Source organism: Anomaloglossus baeobatrachus, chromosome 1 (assembly GCF_048569485.1).
Source record: "Anomaloglossus baeobatrachus isolate aAnoBae1 chromosome 1, aAnoBae1.hap1, whole genome shotgun sequence".
NCBI classification, from domain to species: domain Eukaryota; kingdom Metazoa; phylum Chordata; class Amphibia; order Anura; family Aromobatidae; genus Anomaloglossus; species Anomaloglossus baeobatrachus.
Genome location: NC_134353.1, coordinates 689,309,988 through 689,327,757, shown reverse-complemented (window position 1 = coordinate 689,327,757; position 17,770 = coordinate 689,309,988). Strand labels below are relative to the sequence as shown.

At 46.0% G+C, this 17,770-nt stretch overlaps 1 protein-coding gene across 2 annotated transcripts in view; it reads left to right on the top strand.

Moving 5' to 3' along the window:
- Positions 1 to 17,770, top strand: part of PRODH (proline dehydrogenase 1) — a 184,784-nt gene that overhangs the window by 116,767 nt on the left and 50,247 nt on the right. For both annotated transcript variants that reach the window (XM_075320217.1, XM_075320208.1), the window contains one exon: positions 13,863 to 13,944. In XM_075320217.1, coding sequence (XP_075176332.1) covers positions 13,863 to 13,944 — 82 coding nt within the window. The remainder of the gene's footprint in view (positions 1 to 13,862; positions 13,945 to 17,770) is intronic.

Genomic DNA, 17,770 nt, shown 5'->3' with positions numbered 1-17,770 from the left:
CTGGATTATCTCAGGGAGTCATTGCCACAATGAGACAAGCTAGAAAGTCGAATTCGGCTAAGATCTACCACAGAACGTGGAAGATTTTCTTGTCCTGGTGCTCTGCTCAGGGAGTGTCTCCCTGGCCATTTGCATTGCCCAAGTTTCTTTCCTTCCTGCAATCGGGGTTAGAAAAGGGCTTGTCGCTCAGCTCCCTTAAAGGGCAAGTTTCGGCACTATCCGTGTTTTTTCAGAAGCGTCTAGCACGTCTTCCTAAGGTGCGCACGTTCCTGCAGGGGGTCTGTCATATTGTGCCCCCGTACAAGCGACCGTTAGATCCATGGGATCTGAACAGGGTACTAGTTGCTCTCCAGAAGCCGCCCTTCGAGCCTCTGAAGGAAGTTTCCTTTTCTCGGCTGTCGCAGAAAGTGGCGTTTCTTGTTGCAATCACATCGCTTCGGCGAGTGTCTGAGCTGGCAGCTCTGTCATCTAAGGCTCCCTTCCTGGTGTTCCACCAGGACAAGGTTGTGCTGCGCCCCATTCCGGAGTTTCTCCCTAAGGTCGTATCCTCTTTTCATCTTAATCAGGATATTTCCTTGCCTTCTTTTTGCCCTCATCCGGTTCACCGGTATGAAAAGGCCTTACGTTTGCTAGATCTGGTGAGAGCACTCAGAATCTACATTTCCCGCACGGCGCCCATACGCCGTGCCGATGCACTTTTCGTCCTTGTCGCTGGTCCGCGCAAGGGGTTGCAGGCTTCTAAAGCCACCCTGGCTCGATGGATCAAAGAACCAATTCTAGAGGCCTACCGTTCTGCGGGGCTTCCGGTTCCTTCAGGGCTAAAAGCCCACTCCACCAGAGCCGTGGGTGCGTCCTGGGCATTACGTCACCAGGCTTCGGCTCAACAGGTGTGCCAGGCAGCTACCTGGTCCAGTCTGCACACTTTCACCAAGCATTATCAGGTGCATACCTATGCTTCGGCGGATGCCAGCTTAGGTAGAAGAGTCCTGCAGGCGGCAGTGACACCCCCGTAGGGGAGGGCTGTTTTGCAGCTCTAACATGAGGTATTTATTTACCCACCCAGGGACAGCTTTTGGACGTCCCAATCGTCTGGGTCTCCCAATAGAGCGCTGAAGAAGAAGGGAATTTTGTTACTTACCGTAAATTCCTTTTCTTCTAGCTCTTATTGGGAGACCCAGCACCCGCCCTGTTGTCCTTCGGGATGTTTTTTTGTTGTTTGCGGGTACACATGTTGTTCATGTTGAACGGTTTTTCAGTTCTCCGATGTTATTCGGAGTTAATTTGTTTAAACCAGTTATTGGCTTCCTCCTTCTTGCTTTGGCACTAAAACTGGAGAACCCGTGATACCACGGGGGGGTATAGCCAGAGGGGGAGGGGCCTTGCACTTTTAATGTAGTGCTTTGTGTGGCCTCCAGAGGGCAGTAGCTATACCCCAATCGTCTGGGTCTCCCAATAAGAGCTAGAAGAAAAGGAATTTACGGTAAGTAACAAAATTCCCTTCTTTACTCACTGTAGCAGGTTCCAAGGTAGCACGACTAGTCAGTGACTGCCTTTTGAAGTGCTGGGTTTCACTGTGATGGGCTCCAGTCGATCCAGGGTAGTTCAGAGGTCAAAACCGGTGCACCCTTCTTGTGTTCCTTCCCTGGTCGTACTCCTTTGTTGACTTCTCGCCCTCCTGTCCTGTGCCTAAGTTCACAGTGCCCTGAGCCGGTGTCCATTGATCCTTCACAAGTGGAGCCTGTTGGCCTAGTCCCTTTGGTCCTATGTGGTCACCTTCCAGCGGATTTGTGTGTGGGTTTGGCCTTGGTACTAGATGTGTCCTCAGCCTTTGGTTTTACTAGCGGAGCATGTTGGTTCTTCTCCTCTAGTCTAGGGACCAGTCCCCGTTCTGCAGCCAAGTCCCTCCACTCCAATGTACTGTATGTGGAACAAGTCCATGGGGGGTTTGTCGCGCTCCCCGTGGGCCCTAGGACCCCTTCTGCCTTGAGCCTGGGTTGAGCTGCACCAGCTCCAGACGACAGATATTCACTTCTCCTCTGCTCCTTCTCGACTCCCTTCTCTCTCACTACAGACTTCCCTCACTCACTAGACTCCACTCCAGGCCCATCGGATTAGAAGGAGGGAGGCGTCATCACCAGTGGTGGCTATACATAACATTAATGGCACCAAGCCCTAATCCTGACCCGGTGGGGAGCTGCTAACTGAGTGTTGTGTGTTTTGTGTACATATCAGTGGATGACCTCTTCTGTACCCAGGATAGAATAACACACCTCTGGCTGAGGTGCAGTACCTCTGTGGTGACTGATGCCTCGGGGGCGCCACACTGATGTCTGGAAGAGCATATGGACTACTGTAATTAAAATTGTTGCATCCTTAATCTGCCTAGGTGATTAATACAATCCGTGATCTCAGATCTACAACACTCACAATGTAAAAGTCTTGTGGAAGATTCTGAAGTGATGTAAAAAGAGCCTAACCATTACACTGTTTCCTCAACTTGTTCCAGGAGCAAACCCCAACAACAGAGGGCAGTGGTGTAAGAACAGTATATAGGCATATTATTTCTAACCAAAGTAGCCGGTGTATTTAGTATGTCTACCCCTAAGATTACCTGACAGAAAAAGATTGATGGCAGAGCAGTTTACCAGATTAATGCCAGTTGTGAAGTAACAGCAGTTGCCTGACGCAAACATGCTTGTGGTGATATTCGTCTAACCTGATGGAAACGCATTTGTCGCATCACAACATATACTGAACGTTGTCTGAAACCCACTTGTGGTGTCACAGCTGATGTTAACATAGTTGGGATATCATGGCGGTCCACCTGACTGGAGTACAGCTGTGATGTCGCTGCTGTCCACCTGACTGGAGTGCAGCTGTGATGTCGCTGCTGTCCACCTGACTGGAGTGCAGCTGTGATGTCACTGCTGTCCACCTGACTGGAGTACAGCTGTGATGTCACTGCTGTCCGCCTGACTGGAGTGCAGCGGTGATGTCGCTGCTGTCCACCTGACTGGAGTGCAGCGGTGATGTCGCTGCTGTCCACCTGACTGGAGTGCAGCGGTGATGTCGCTGCTGTCCACCTGACTGGAGTGCAGCTGTGATGTCACTGCTGTCCACCTGACTGGAGTACAGCTGTGATGTCGCTGCTGTCCACCTGACTGGAGTACAGCTGTGATGTCGCTGCTGTCCACCTGACTGGAGTACAGCTGTGATGTCGCTGCTGTCCACCTGACTGGAGTGCAGCGGTGATGTCGCTGCTGTCCACCTGACTGGAGTGCAGCGGTGATGTCGCTGCTGTCCACCTGACTGGAGTGCAGCTGTGATGTCGCTGCTGTCCACCTGACTGGAGTACAGCTGTGATGTCGCTGCTGTCCACCTGACTGGAGTGCAGCTGTGATGTCGCTGCTGTCCACCTGACTGGAGTGCAGCTGTGATGTCGCTGCTGTCCACCTGACTGGAGTGCAGCTGTGATGTTGGAGTCCCTGTGTTTTAAGAAAAAAAATTATCAATTACTAATTTATTTTTGATTTTTTTTTTTTTTTTTTTCCCCCCACTAAACGTAGACCTTTACGTCTGGCGTAAGAGGGGAAAAAATGTAATCCCCAGTTTTTTTTTTGTTTTTTTTTTTTTTAAGCCCCTCAGCCTACAGCGCCTTTCTGCAGCTATACAGGTTGCACACATGGTATTTTCAGTCATGAATATATTGCCTTAAAGTGTTTTTTGTACTAAAGTAACGTATAGCATGTCATTTAGAATACTTTTGCAAGGCCTTGTATAGTTTTACACCATTTTGTGCGGTAATCGTCAGAGCGGAGAGCAGCTATACATAAGATTATGCAACCCAGATATATTATTCATACATGCAGATTGCAAAACTGTGTACGACCTGTTTACATTCATTGTCAAAAAAGAAAATAAGTAACAAAGTGCTCCCAAATGAATAATGCAAGTGTGAACATAGTCTCTTCTTTCTCTCTGGAATCTGTTCCTTCTTTTCCTGAATGACATAAGTAAAGTACAGAAGTTGTTGAAACTGTATTTGTGACAAAACTACGGATGATCACATAATCATGGCAAAACCACATGAAAAAAACCCAACAAACTGGAGTTGTTGCAGATTTAAATCCTCTTGGAATCTTATTCAAAAGGGGGGTTGTCCGCTATGTTTTCTGCCTGTGTAAGGTCTTTAATCCTTGTAGCCAAAATGGCACAAATAATATTGTGCCGTTTGGCTAATACTAGTGAAGAAAGGCTATAGTGGACTTCTAATTATAGGCCTGCTGTATTCATGGTGGGCACTAGCACCCATTTAGAGACTTGTTGGGACATGGGGTGAATGCAGCCCTCATGTGTAAAGCAGACTCATTACTAGCCTATTGTACCCTATTGGCCAACAGTGGAATACTTTTTTGGGCTTTGTATCGGAAATGTGTGTGCTTTTTGAGCTTGTATACATCCATTCTGAACAAGCAGACATGCTTAATTCAAGAATAAAGTACTGTAAGCGGCTGGCTGAGCTTCTAAGATCGGAGGTGGTTTTTAAGACTGCCTCAGCCTTTCATTATATATTACTGATAGATTGCAGTGCTGTGAGAAAATGGCTAAGTAGCCACCATAAAAAATATGCCTACTTTTTTTTTTCTTTTTACACTAAAAAATAAATTCTCCTGTCCAGCAAGCTATATAATAAATGCCTCTTTAAAGGGAACCAATTGCAAGGATTTTCATATATAAACTAAAGCCAGTGCTATACTGGCACTATCAGGCCAATTCTATACATACCATTAGGGGTCAGCTCGGATGTTTAGGTTTTGAAATCCAAAAAAGTGAAGTTTATAAAATGAGCTGCTTGTTCAGTGACAGTTGCACTGGAGGAGATCATATATTCATAGTTATCCCCTCCCCCTGTTAGAATTACAGTAGCATAAATATTATACAAACGATTCACTTTGTTGCAGGACCTGTGTGAGGTCATACCCATGGGACCTCGTGTCCAGCTTTGTTGGCTGATGCCCCGCCCCTTCTGGTCACATGGGTCTGACTTCACACAGGTCCTGCAAGAGACAAAGTGAATCGTTTGTATAATGCTTATGAGTTTAACGTGAACACACAAATCCCTATAAAATCGGTTTTATTAATCAATAATTATTTAAAACTGCCCAGGTGATTCACCCACACACTTACTGTATTTTTCGCTTTATAAGACGCACTTTTGTTCCCCTAAATTTTGGGGGAAAGTAGGGGGTGCGTCTTATAAGCTGAATATAGCGGGGTGTGTGTATATGTATGTATATATGTATATGTGTGTATGTATATGTATATGTGTGTGTGTGTGTGTGTGTGTGTGTGTGTATATATACTAGAAGGTGGCCCGATTCTACGCATCGGGTATTCTAGAATTTACGTATTGTGTAGTTCATGTATGATTTTTGTTATATATATATATATATATATATATATATATATATATATATATATATATATATATATTATATAATATATATATATATATATATATATATTATATAATATATATATATATATAGATAGATAGATAGATATTGTTGTGTGTAGTTACCAAGTGTTTGTGTAGGGCGCTGTACATGTTCTGGGTGTTGTCTGGGTGTGATGGGGGGTGAGAGCGGTGTTGTTTGTGTGTTGCGTTGTTTGTGGAGCGCTGTGTGTCTGTAGCGTTGTGTGTGTGTGTTGCGCGGTTTGTGTGTGTGTGGTGGGTTTTGGGGGGAGGTATGTTTTGTGCAATGTGTGTGTTGTGCGGTTTGTGCGTATATTTGTGTGTGCAGCGTTGTCTGTGTGTGGGTGTCTGTGTAGGGCAGTTGTTTGTGGTTCCCAGTGTGTGTGTGTGTGTGGTGTGTTGTGCAATGCGCGTGTGTGTGTGTGTGTGTGTGTGTGTGTGTGTGTGTGTTGGGGGGAGGTGTGCACTTACCATCGTGCTCCATCCGCCATGCTGCGCACTCCCAAACGTGCTCCATCCGCCATGCTGCGCACTCCCAAACGTGCTCCATCCGCCATGCTGCGCACTCCCAAACGTGCTCCATCCGCCATGCTGCGCACTCCCAAACGTGCTCCATCCGCCATGCTGCGCCAGCATCAGCCTCTCTACCCGCAGCATCAGCCTCTCTACCCGCAGCATCAGCCTCTCTACCCGCAGCATCAGCCTCTCTGCCTGCAGCATCAGCCTCTCTGTCCCCAGCATCAGCCTCTCTGTCCCCAGCATCAGCCTCTCTGTCCCCAGCATCAGCCTCTCTGTCCCCAGCATCAGCCTCTGTCCCCAGCATCAGCCTCTGTCCCCAGCATCAGCCTCTCTGTCCCCAGCATCAGCCTCTCTGTCCCCAGCATCAGCCTCTCTGTCCCCAGCATCAGCCTCTCTGTCCCCAGCATCAGCCTCTCTGTCCCCAGCATCAGCCTCTCTACCCGCAGCATCAGCCTCTCTACCCGCAGCATCAGCCTCTCTACCCGCAGCATCAGCCTCTCTACCCGCAGCATCAGCCTCTCTGTCCCCAGCATCAGCCTCTCTGTCCCCAGCATCAGCCTCTCTGTCCCCAGCATCAGCCTCTCTGTCCCCAGCATCAGCCTCTCTGTTCCCAGCATCAGCCTCTCTGTCCCCAGCATCAGCCTCTCTGTCCCCAGCATCAGCCTCTCTGTCCCCAGCATCAGCCTCTCTGTTCCCAGCATCAGCCTCTCTGTTCCCAGCATCAGCCTCTCTGTCCCCAGCATCAGCCTCTCTGTCCCCAGCATCAGCCTCTCTGTCCCCAGCATCAGCCTCTCTCATCCCACCATCAGCCTCTCTCATCCCACCATCAGCCTCTCTCATCCCACCATCAGCCTCTCTCATCCCACCATCAGCCTCTCTCATCCCACCATCAGCCTCTCTCATCCCACCATCAGCCTCTCTCATCCCACCATCAGCCTCTCTCATCCCACCATCAGCCTCTCTCATCCCACCATCAGCCTCTCTCATCCCAGCATCAGCCTCTCTCATCCCAGCATCAGCCTCTCTCATCCCAGCATCAGCCTCTCTCATCCCAGCATCAGCCTCTCTCATCCCAGCATCAGCCTCTCTCATCCCACCATCAGCCTCTCTCATCCCAGCATCAGCCTCTCTCATCCCAGCATCAGCCTCTCTCATCCCAGCATCAGCCTCTCTCATCCCAGCATCAGCCTCTCTCATCCCAGCATCAGCCTCTCTCATCCCAGCATCAGCCTCTCTCATCCCAGCATCAGCCTCTCTCATCCCAGCATCAGCCTCTCTCATCCCACCATCAGCCTCTCTCATCCCACCATCAGCCTCTCTCATCCCACCATCAGCCTCTCTCATCCCACCATCAGCCTCTCTCATCCCACCATCAGCCTCTCTCATCCCAGCATCAGCCTCTCTCATCCCAGCATCAGCCTCTCTCATCCCAGCATCAGCCTCTCTCATCCCAGCATCAGCCTCTCTCATCCCAGCATCAGCCTCTCTCATCCCAGCATCAGCCTCTCTCATCCCAGCATCAGCCTCTCTCATCCCAGCATCAGCCTCTCTCATCCCAGCATCAGCCTCTCTGTCTCCAACATCAGCTTCTCCATCCCAGCCTTCCCCAGGATCAGCCTCTCTCCTCCCAGCCTCCTCCAGCACGCCATGCTCCTCTGCCGACACGCACAGATCCGATCGCATACACTCACACACACCCACACACACCCGATCGCATACACTCACACACACCCGATCGCATACACTCACGCACACACACATTGACGATATTGCACATACGCGCTCATACTCACAACATCCGGAGATACCACATGCTTCTGGCCATGTGATCCTCCGGCACGTCCTGGAAGGTCACAACAGCACAGTATCGAGGCTGAGAAGCAAGCGATATCGCCGGATGCTGTGAGTGTGTGGATGTGATGTATGTGTGAGGTGTGTGTGAGAGTGAGTGTGAGCCGGTGTACACTGGTAACTATGATACACATCGGGTAACCAAGGGACCTTAATTACCCGATGTGTATAATGGTTACCAGCGTTCACGGCCTCCGTCAAGATCCCAGCATCGCAAGGTTATGTCTGGCGCTGCTGGGATCGTGACGGAGCCGGTGTAGAAGCAAGCGATATCCCAGGATGTTGTGAGTGTGTGGATGTGATGTGTGAGGTGTGTGTGAGAGTGAGTGTGATCTGATGTGTGTGAGATGTGTGTGTACTCACCTGGGAGTCGGAGCTCCGTGTCAGTTGGGCCAGAGCGAGCGTGCATTGCGTGAGGGGGGCGGGGCCTGCAGAGAGCCGGGCGAGAGGCCAATCCGTGTGGGGGGCGGGGCCATGGCGAGCCAAGCGGCCAATCAGCTTTGTGTCACCGTAAGGACACAATTTTGGAGCATGACAGACAGACAGACAGACAGAATAAGGCAATTATATATATATAGATATGTCTGTATGTATGTATGTATGTATGTATGTATGTATGTATATAAATAATATATATACACTGCAGGGTCCAGGGGAGGTGGGGGCGCTGCTGCAGGTGAACGCTGCGGGCTGCAGCCTTTGAACTCCTGCTCCCGCTCATATAATATGCACAGCCGCTGTCCATCTCCAGTGGTGCTGAAATCGCACCGCAGTGACGGGCTGGGGGAGCGGTGCATATTATTTGTCCCTGCGCCCTCCTGTGATGGCACATGCCCCCCCCCCCCCCGTGTTAGATATGGCCCCCATGCTGCTACTCATTCTAAAATAAAAAAGCTTTACTTACCCCCTCCAGCGTTTCTCCACGGTGTCCGTGCTTCCACTGTGATCAGGCACGCAGAGATCTGTCTGCTGTGCCGATCACATGACCGGCACGAAGAACCAGGAAGTGGAGGAACAGAAGCACGGAGGGAGACAGGAGGGAGATCAGCGCTGCAGGAGGTAAGGAAAGAGTGTTTTATTTTACTATGGGCAGCAGCCTGGGGGCGATATCTAACACAGGGGGACTTGTGCGATCTATATAAGGGCCATGGGCAGCACTATGGGTGCGATATCTAACACAGGGGGACTTGTGCGATCTATATAGGGGCCATGGGCAGCACTATGGGGGCGATATCTAACACAGGGGGACTTGTGCGATCTATATAGGGGCCATGGGCAGCACTATGGGGGCGATATCTAACACAGGGGGACTTGTGCGATCTATATAGGGGCCATGGGCAGCACAGGGGAACGTGTGCCATCACAAGGGGGCTATATTCAACATAAGGGGGCCATATCCAGATTAAGGGGGGCTAATTTTAGGATGGGGGGCTATGAGGGACATATACCCTATATGATTTGTTAGAGGGACACTGGCATTATAAGATGGACCCCATTTAACATTTAAAAAAAAAATTCTCTTTTCCTTCAAATTTGGGGGTGCGTCTTATAATCAGGTGCGTCTTATAAAGCGAAAAATACGGTAAATAGCAAAGGGAAGTTCCATATTGAACAGAGGGATCAACCAAAGAACAATATTTTGTGATATACTACTTGTTCTGGATGATTAGGCAGAGGTCAGATTACACTGGAGAAACTCCTTTCAATAACGATACGGGTCAAATTATGCAAAAAATCAATACCTTCCCACAATAACCCCACTAAATACCTAATGCTGATCCCTACCTGCTAACGGAGGGTATGACACCGTAACTTGTCTGGGCGCCCCCGTTCCTCGTCGGCTAAACCTCACTTAACCCTTCACTTAACCTACCAATCTACCATAGGAGAACAAAGATATGCACCCAATGCACATATATTGATAATTATACAATCGATAGCTCGTGATCTATCTGCTCTGATTTCACATTAGTGTCAGATTATTGTAGCCTAATTAATAGTGCAAAGCAACCTACCAATTGTATCAGTAAATCACCCACAAAATGTTTTTTTTTTAGAATTAATAAGGGATAAGGGAAACAATGCACCTTAATTAGATATTGCCAGGCACCTGGCCCAATACATCAAAAAATCACCCTCAATGTTATTACATTTTTTTGGGGAAACCAACTAGTTCTGCATCAATGCACCTTGAATTGATAGTGCCAGGCACCTGACCAGATGTATCAGGGAAGTCACCGTTTTAAACTTATTGGGGGATACAGAATCAAATCATAACCTTAATTACTAGCCGTGACCACTCTATTTCACATGTAAACCTCACACATTAGGTGCATATAACATACTGGTGCAATGCCATTTCCACATTCTTGCCCCAATGGACAATTATAGATGCCATTAGAAAAATAAATGACTTCCCTTAAGTTGGTGCAGTCTACACCGCCTCAACGCGTTTCCCCGCCCTAAATTTCGGATCATCAGGAGGCCTGGGAAAAAGGGAATGACAACCACTTCTGATGCTCAGATGTCTTCTATGGTAGAAGTGTGTGGGTGTATAATGCTTATGCTAATTCTAATAGAGGGAGGGGATAACTATGAATATATGATCTGCTCCAGTTCAACTGTGACTCAACAAGCAGCTAATTTTATTAGCTTTACTTTTTTGGATTTCAAAATCTAAAACATCCGAGCTGACCACTACAGGAATGTAGACAATCAGCCTGATAGTGCCAGTATAGCAGTGGCTTTAGGTTATACATGAAAATCCTGGTGATTGGTTCCATTTAAGTGTGTGTATATTTAGAACAAATAGAACTGCACACTGTTGTAACATTTCACTCTAGTTTCCCTGTGATAAGCTGCTTATACATTTTTGGAACCATAACTTTAATTCCGCCTAGTATACTTCCAATAATTATATTTCCACTTTATATCCAAACCCTCTAGACTTGGGTTTGGTGTGACTTGATCTATACAGTGTGTCCACCGCCATTAACTTGAGAACGGCGGCAGCTATAAGCATAGAAGTGGTGTCTAGGTATAGTAAAGTAGCCATGCGCTACGCAATGAAACTACCTATAGCGCCACCTTGTGGGAAACAACGGAGTTAGCATTTTTATCTCGAAAACGGAACAAGATAGAGACAAAAAGTGAATTACAAAGTTGCAGGGCATCATCAATTCAAAACGAATCTACACCTTGCATACAGAAATGCGGTGATATGAAACCCATGACCCCCCCCCCCCCCAAAAAAACATTGAATGCTGGTCACGCATATGGCGCTCATTTAACTTTGATGCTCAAAGTGGCCACCGTCGGCTGCAATGCACATCTGGACACTTGACAGCTTACTGTATCTTGCTGCACGTTGTGCAATATGGTAGGTGACTTGTTTGCACAAGCATCTGTAATACGTCGTCGTAGGTCCTGCAATGTTGGTGGAGGGGTTGCATACACCTGCTGTTTGATGTGACCTCACACAAAGAAGTCCAATGGGTTCAGGTCAAGTGAGTGTGGAGGCCACTCCACGCAGCCACCATACCCAATGACTTGTAGGAAGGTCTCCATGAGGTATCGCTTCACTTCTGCAGCCTTGTGAGTTTTACACATTCTAATCATAGCATTTCTGTATGCAAGGTGTCGATTCGTATTGAGTTGATGATGCCCTACAACTTTGTTATTCACTTTTTTTCTCTGTCTTTCCGTTTTCGAAATAAAAATGCTAACACTGTTGTTTTCCACCAGGTGGCGCTATAGGTGGTTTCATTGCGTAGCGCATGGCTACTTTACTATACCAGACACCACTTATATGCCTATAGCTGCCGCCGTTCTCAAGTTAATGGCGGTGGACAGGATATGGGTGAACACACTGTATATTGGCAGATCTTATGATATTTAGAGCGTAGACCCATAATTTGTAACCATACAGACCATATGCACACGTTGAGTATTTGATGCGTTTTTTACCTCTGTACTTGTAGCCAAAACCAGGAGTGGACCAATCCGAGGAAAAGTACCATATAATATAAACACGGGTGCCACTTTTGTATTTCTTAACCACTTATGGTTTTGGATGCAAATACCAAGGTAAAAAACTCACCAAATACTCAGCGTGTGGACGTGGCCTTATAGCCTTCATCCTGGTGTGTCCGTTGGTGGTAGCTTGGCGTGACTGATCTTGACATCCTATTTCATCCTATTCCATGCATTTGCACACTCTCCTCTTTTTCTGGGCAAATGCCTATTTTGTCACTTTTATGCCAAACCGATATGGAAAAAAAAACCTTGCAAAATGAGCCACTCACTAATAGAAACTGGAAAGGATCCATTCTTGTGTGCCAGAATCGATAGAGAAATTCTAATTTGGTTCCTCTGTAGCTTTATGCTTGTTAGTTTTTCTTACTGCAGCCTAGTTGGCATGATATTTATTTTTCATGTTAGAACATCTGTTTCTCTTGTAAGAGTCAGCAGGACTACTAAATGGACCACCATATTTCAGGCCAACTCAGAATTGTGCATGTTTTGCACAAAATGCTTTCTAGCCATGCCCAAAAAGCATATCCCCTTTTGATCGGGGCCGCAGCACTGTTGGCTACCATTGGATACCTGACAGACTCTTTGTTTCCATCTTTTTTCATATTTCACATAATTTTATAGGCCATCATGGCCAACTAGTTAACATGACCTCAGCCAGCTTATATAAGGCACTGGTGCAGTGACATAACATGAAGCTCATGTTCCCCAATGCAAAGGCTCCAACAGGGCCCCCAATTATTGCAATCTTAAATAGCATTCACCCATTCATATAGGCCAGAAGGACTTTTGGGGTCCCCCTATGCTCTAGGTCCCTGGTGCAATTGTAACCCCTGCACCAGTTGATGTTACGCCCCCTGCCCTGCTGTCTCCACACTTACATGAATATCCTTATTAACTGGGCAACAAACTCGTCAAGCTCTGCCATATATGTAAAATTTACCATGCCCCCATTAATGGGCACAATGAACATAATTGTAGCTTGGCTCCTAGAAGTACCACACTGTGTGTTCACTGCATTGACTATTAGCTATTATTTACCTGTACAATTATTTAATATATTTTCAGTTGCATACAGTGCAGTATTCTTGTATGCTAAATCCTGTTAGCTCCAAGTGGTAACATTACTGCTTGTGGAGAGTAACATGCCTGGCATGCCAATGTAAGGAGGCTTGTAAGCCATGCAATGATCCGCTGGAAAATTAAATATGCAGATTGCCTCTTCAGAGAGGGAGAGGATTTGAACTCTAGTGCCACTTATAAGAAGCAATCCTAAAAGTCCAATATGGACCTTTAAAGAGTATATCCAGGACGTTAAGAAAAAAAAAAAATGTGCCTAAGCACTAACAGACAGGTAGTTACCACCTACCTTCTTTGTGTCCTGTGCATCTTTTTGCTGGCACAGAACGAACACAGAATGCTCCTGCCGCCACTTTGACAGCCATATTTACCAGGTAGGCAGCAAGGAGCCAGCTGTCAACCAGCATGATGTCTGCAGATCTGCCCCATCTACAGAGCAGAGCAGAAAAGACTCCTCCGCCCTGTTGACGAAGCCAACTATATCTCTGGCAGGAGCGGTCTGTGCCTGCTCTGTGCCAGCAAAGAACAGCGCCAGGTACAACAGGCAGGTAGGTAGCAACTACCTGTCTGTTAGTGCATAGGCACATTATTTGTTTTTACAAATAAAGTCCCGGATATACTCTTTAATGAGCCTGAGGAATTTGTATTTTGCATGTTAGTATTAGACATGGCTATAATATATATGATGTATGTGAAATATATGTTAGATTATGACGTGGTTGACTGACACATTTGAAAGTCTATAATGTAAAGACAGACCCCACTGATTCCAGCGATGTGTCACTTACTGATCTGCTTGCTGTAGTTATGATAACACCATTGTTCAATGACGCTAGTGTGAACATTATTACATTTTGAGGCGTTATGTTTGAAACCTGTTACTGACTAATGTTTTCTTGCTTAGGACCATGGATCTGCTGGATTGGAACAGTTTAATTGATAACAGAACAAAGCTCTCCAAACTTCTTTTGGTACCGAACCTACAGGTATCCATTTATTACTTGTTTCCATTTTTTTTCTTTCAGTAGTGAGAAATATTTCAATTACTCTACAGGAGATTTTTATGGGAGTGTTATGGTCGGTGAAAGGATTACTGAAGAACATTCCAGGAATTGGCAACATATCTAGATCTGTTTATCATATGTCATAACCAAAAAATCACATTCCACTCTGACCAGTGTTACTCTCTGGGGCCGTTCCCATCTGCAATTTTTTTTTTCTCAGCCCTAGTTGGACCGAGAAAACAATTACAGCATGCTGCAAGTGCCAGCTCATTCGCACACATAAAAGTCTATGGGTGCAAGTGAAACATCGGGGTGCACTCAGATGACCCTGGACTGCAGTGCGATATACTGACAGACAGGCAGCGGAGAAGATGGAGATTAATCCTGCCCTCTCCTCCGCAGTTGTGATCTGATCGCGGGATCGGCTCACAATCACATGACACTTGGTTATGCTCGCAGCAGAGCGGAAGCCGACGGTCATTAGCAAATCCCTTCCGCTGCACTCGGATCGGATGCCATACGCTCGTGTGGCCCTAACCTAAGACCTATTGTAGAAGGATTCTTCTGGCCATCTTAGGCCCAACTCCATCATAACTCTAGCAAGAATAAATCCTACAGAAGTTTCTTGCCAAGCCTATAGGAGTTTATTTTTGAAACTGTGAAGTTCTTTGAATCCTAATGGGGGATTCTTCAGAAAACTGCAGCAAAAAATGAATGCTTTAGCCATTCCTACACCAAGCTTTTTTTAAAGGGAATTTGTCACCAGGTTTTTCCTACCTAATTTGAGAGCATCTTTATATAGGGACTTAATATAGAGACTCTGCTTCTAGTGATGTCACTTACTGAGCTGCTATCTGAATTTTTTTTTTTTTTTTTTTTTTTAAATCATGGTTCTGTCTTCATGAGCTTTTCACTAGTGGATTATTTAGGCTGCTGCCATGTAGCCAAACTACGTCCCCACCACTCTTCTGAAGCTTTTTGCCTGTGCAGTGTACACTGAGAGCTGGCAATTTGTGACGTGAGCGGGGTTATACAGAATTGCTAGATTTACTGCAGACAAACTGTTTTTAATCAAAACTGTAGGACCCAGTAAAGTAAGGGTACTTTCACACATCCGGATTTTGCTCTGCGGCACAATACGGTGTTCTGCAGAAAAACCGCAACCGGCTTTTGTAACGCCGGTTGCGGTTTTTTTTGCATAGACTTACATTAGTGCCGTATTGTGCCGCAGGGGCTTGCGTTCGGTCCGGTTTTTGCCGCATGCAGCAGATTTAGCCGATGCCGCGGCCGGATCGAACGTTCCCTGCAACGTTTTTTGCTCCGGCAAAAAACACCGCATCGCGCCGCATCCGGCCGCTGCGGCGCATTTTTCAATGCATACCTATGGAGGCCGGATGCGGCGCGATGCGGGAAAAAACGCATCCGCTCGTCGCATGCGTTTTTTTCCACTGCGCATGCTCAGTAGCATGCCGCAACCGGAAAAAAACGGACGGGCCGCATGTAAAAACTTATGCAAAGGATGCGGTGATTTCGCCGCATCCGTTGCATAGTTTTCACAGCCGGATTGAGCCGCAGTGCTCAAACCGGATGTGTGAAAGTAGCCTAAGTGATAAATCACTGGAATCAGGGTTTCTACCCCTACATAATGCAGAACTCAGATGGGGTAGTAAAAGCCTGGTGACAGATTTAAACATGTATTCTCATCTGAGGTATTTATGACAACTCTATAGACTATGCCACAAATGTCTGATAGATGCTAGTTTTAGAAAGGCTTGTATACACGGTCAATGGTGAGGGGGTCTTTTTTTTTTTTTTTTTGCAATGACTTCTACTGGGAGTTCATATGGATATGCCATATATACAGTATGTCTGGTGGGGTGATACCCCTTATAAGAACAGTATTAGGAGGTTTCCAGGAGGGGTAACCTTTTTTCAGGCCATGTGGTAAGATTGGGAGTAGGTGGCTGACATAGGCTGGGTTCATGTATATCAGTCGCACCAGGCTTTTATTCATTTTGGTAGAGGATCCAATCACAACATTCCCTCAAACCTTGTGATCTGACCTTGGACAGGGGGAATGATGCCATTGAAAACCATGTTTCAAGAGTGATAAAAAAAAACCCAAAATAATTTACTTGTCTTTACATTTAATTGAGTTTGGACTGTTAACTCTTTCCGAGCCTGTTCCTACTCTGCATTACTAAGGTCCGATAGCATTCAGCTCCTGACCCGCGCCTGCACTGGAGCAGATAACTGGAAGTTTTTTCTTTCTTGTAATTATCGGGAAGGCGTGAGGCTGCCTGGAACGACCATGCCTCCCTGCCAAAGGTTTTCCTTAAATGTAATTTATTGCAACAGCTTTAATGTTGTGCATGTCATCATTGATTTACTGTGACAGCTCCATTTATTTCTCACTTTCCTATTGATCCACATAATAAAACACAAGTATGATGTGAAGATTAACAAGTGTCATCCTGTTCTTTCTTGCTTATTCTATTGCTACTGGTGTGAAAATTGTAGAAATGAAACTTCAAAATGAGCGAAGCCGGCGCATGGGAAGTGTATCTGCCGTCTGTGTGATGTATAAAGCTACGGCTGTAGGTGGAACGTGTTATATTCTTGAGAAAAGTAACACTGGCTGCAGATGATGTGAAATTCTGCACTACATGCCCCTTCTGCCCCTCCATATATTGACTCGCCAGAGGGTATACATTGTCTTTCCTAACGAGGCTAGCCCAAATATATTCCTGGAGCTCTTCGCAACGTACGGAAGGCTATTCTCCACACCTTCCTTACTTTTTGTTCAAAGCGATATCCTTTTTTTTGTTGTTTTTGTATTTTTTTTTTTTGGGCATATTTCTAACAAAATATATTAGAGCATGATACGAGGGGGAAAAAATCTTCTGGGATTTGCCACCTGCACGATGTGTGAAATTCTGGGCTTTGGCTTATTATCAGCATTGTGAGGAAGCGAGCACGTTTCCCAGCACCATTCGGCAATATGTAAGGAGACTGTGCCACCATCTGGCCCTTTCCAGAGCTGCGGAGCTTCCCTCCGAGCAGACGTCTGGAAGGCAGGAGAGTGTTTGTGCTCGGCATCTGATGGCCTGCTCATGCTTGTAATTTATCTTCATGAGATCTTGACCTTGATGATGATGATTCAATCATGAATAGTGAGGCTGACCTGACATCAGGCTTATTGTATGGGTTTTCCATTTCTTCCAGCGCAGGATGATCTGAATCTGTTCCTTCCAGCTAGTTACAGCAGGATTTCCTCTTTATGGCGTCTGTAGAATTTAATAGCACGGCGCTTCTATTATTCTTCTGGTAATAGAAGTATAAATTGATAACATTTTAATTTTCCATTTGACACTTTTAATGCGCTCCTTGTACACCTTATTATTCCCGCTACAAAATGTTGCCTATTGCGTTTTTTGTTTTTTTTTTCAAGGGGACGATATAATATTTTGCCTTCCCTATCAACAAGGTATAAACTATAAATAAACTTATTTCTCGATTCTGTTTCTTCATACGCAATAAAGGCCAAGTAGTTAAGTTGTAAGGGAGAATAAACTCATTTTTGTGTTGATTTGTAGCGGCTCCTTAGGGATGTATTTGCATAAATTAGGAAGATTTTTATTCACACCTGAATACATTTGCAGCGGCTGAATAAATTGAACTGACAAACCATTTTCACGATGACATATTTATGTTTACGGGGCTCCGGAGAGAATACAATAATACGTTTTCAGAAGTAAAAAGAATGCTTATGGTGGTAAATAAATGGCTCTATATCTGTAGTGTAAGA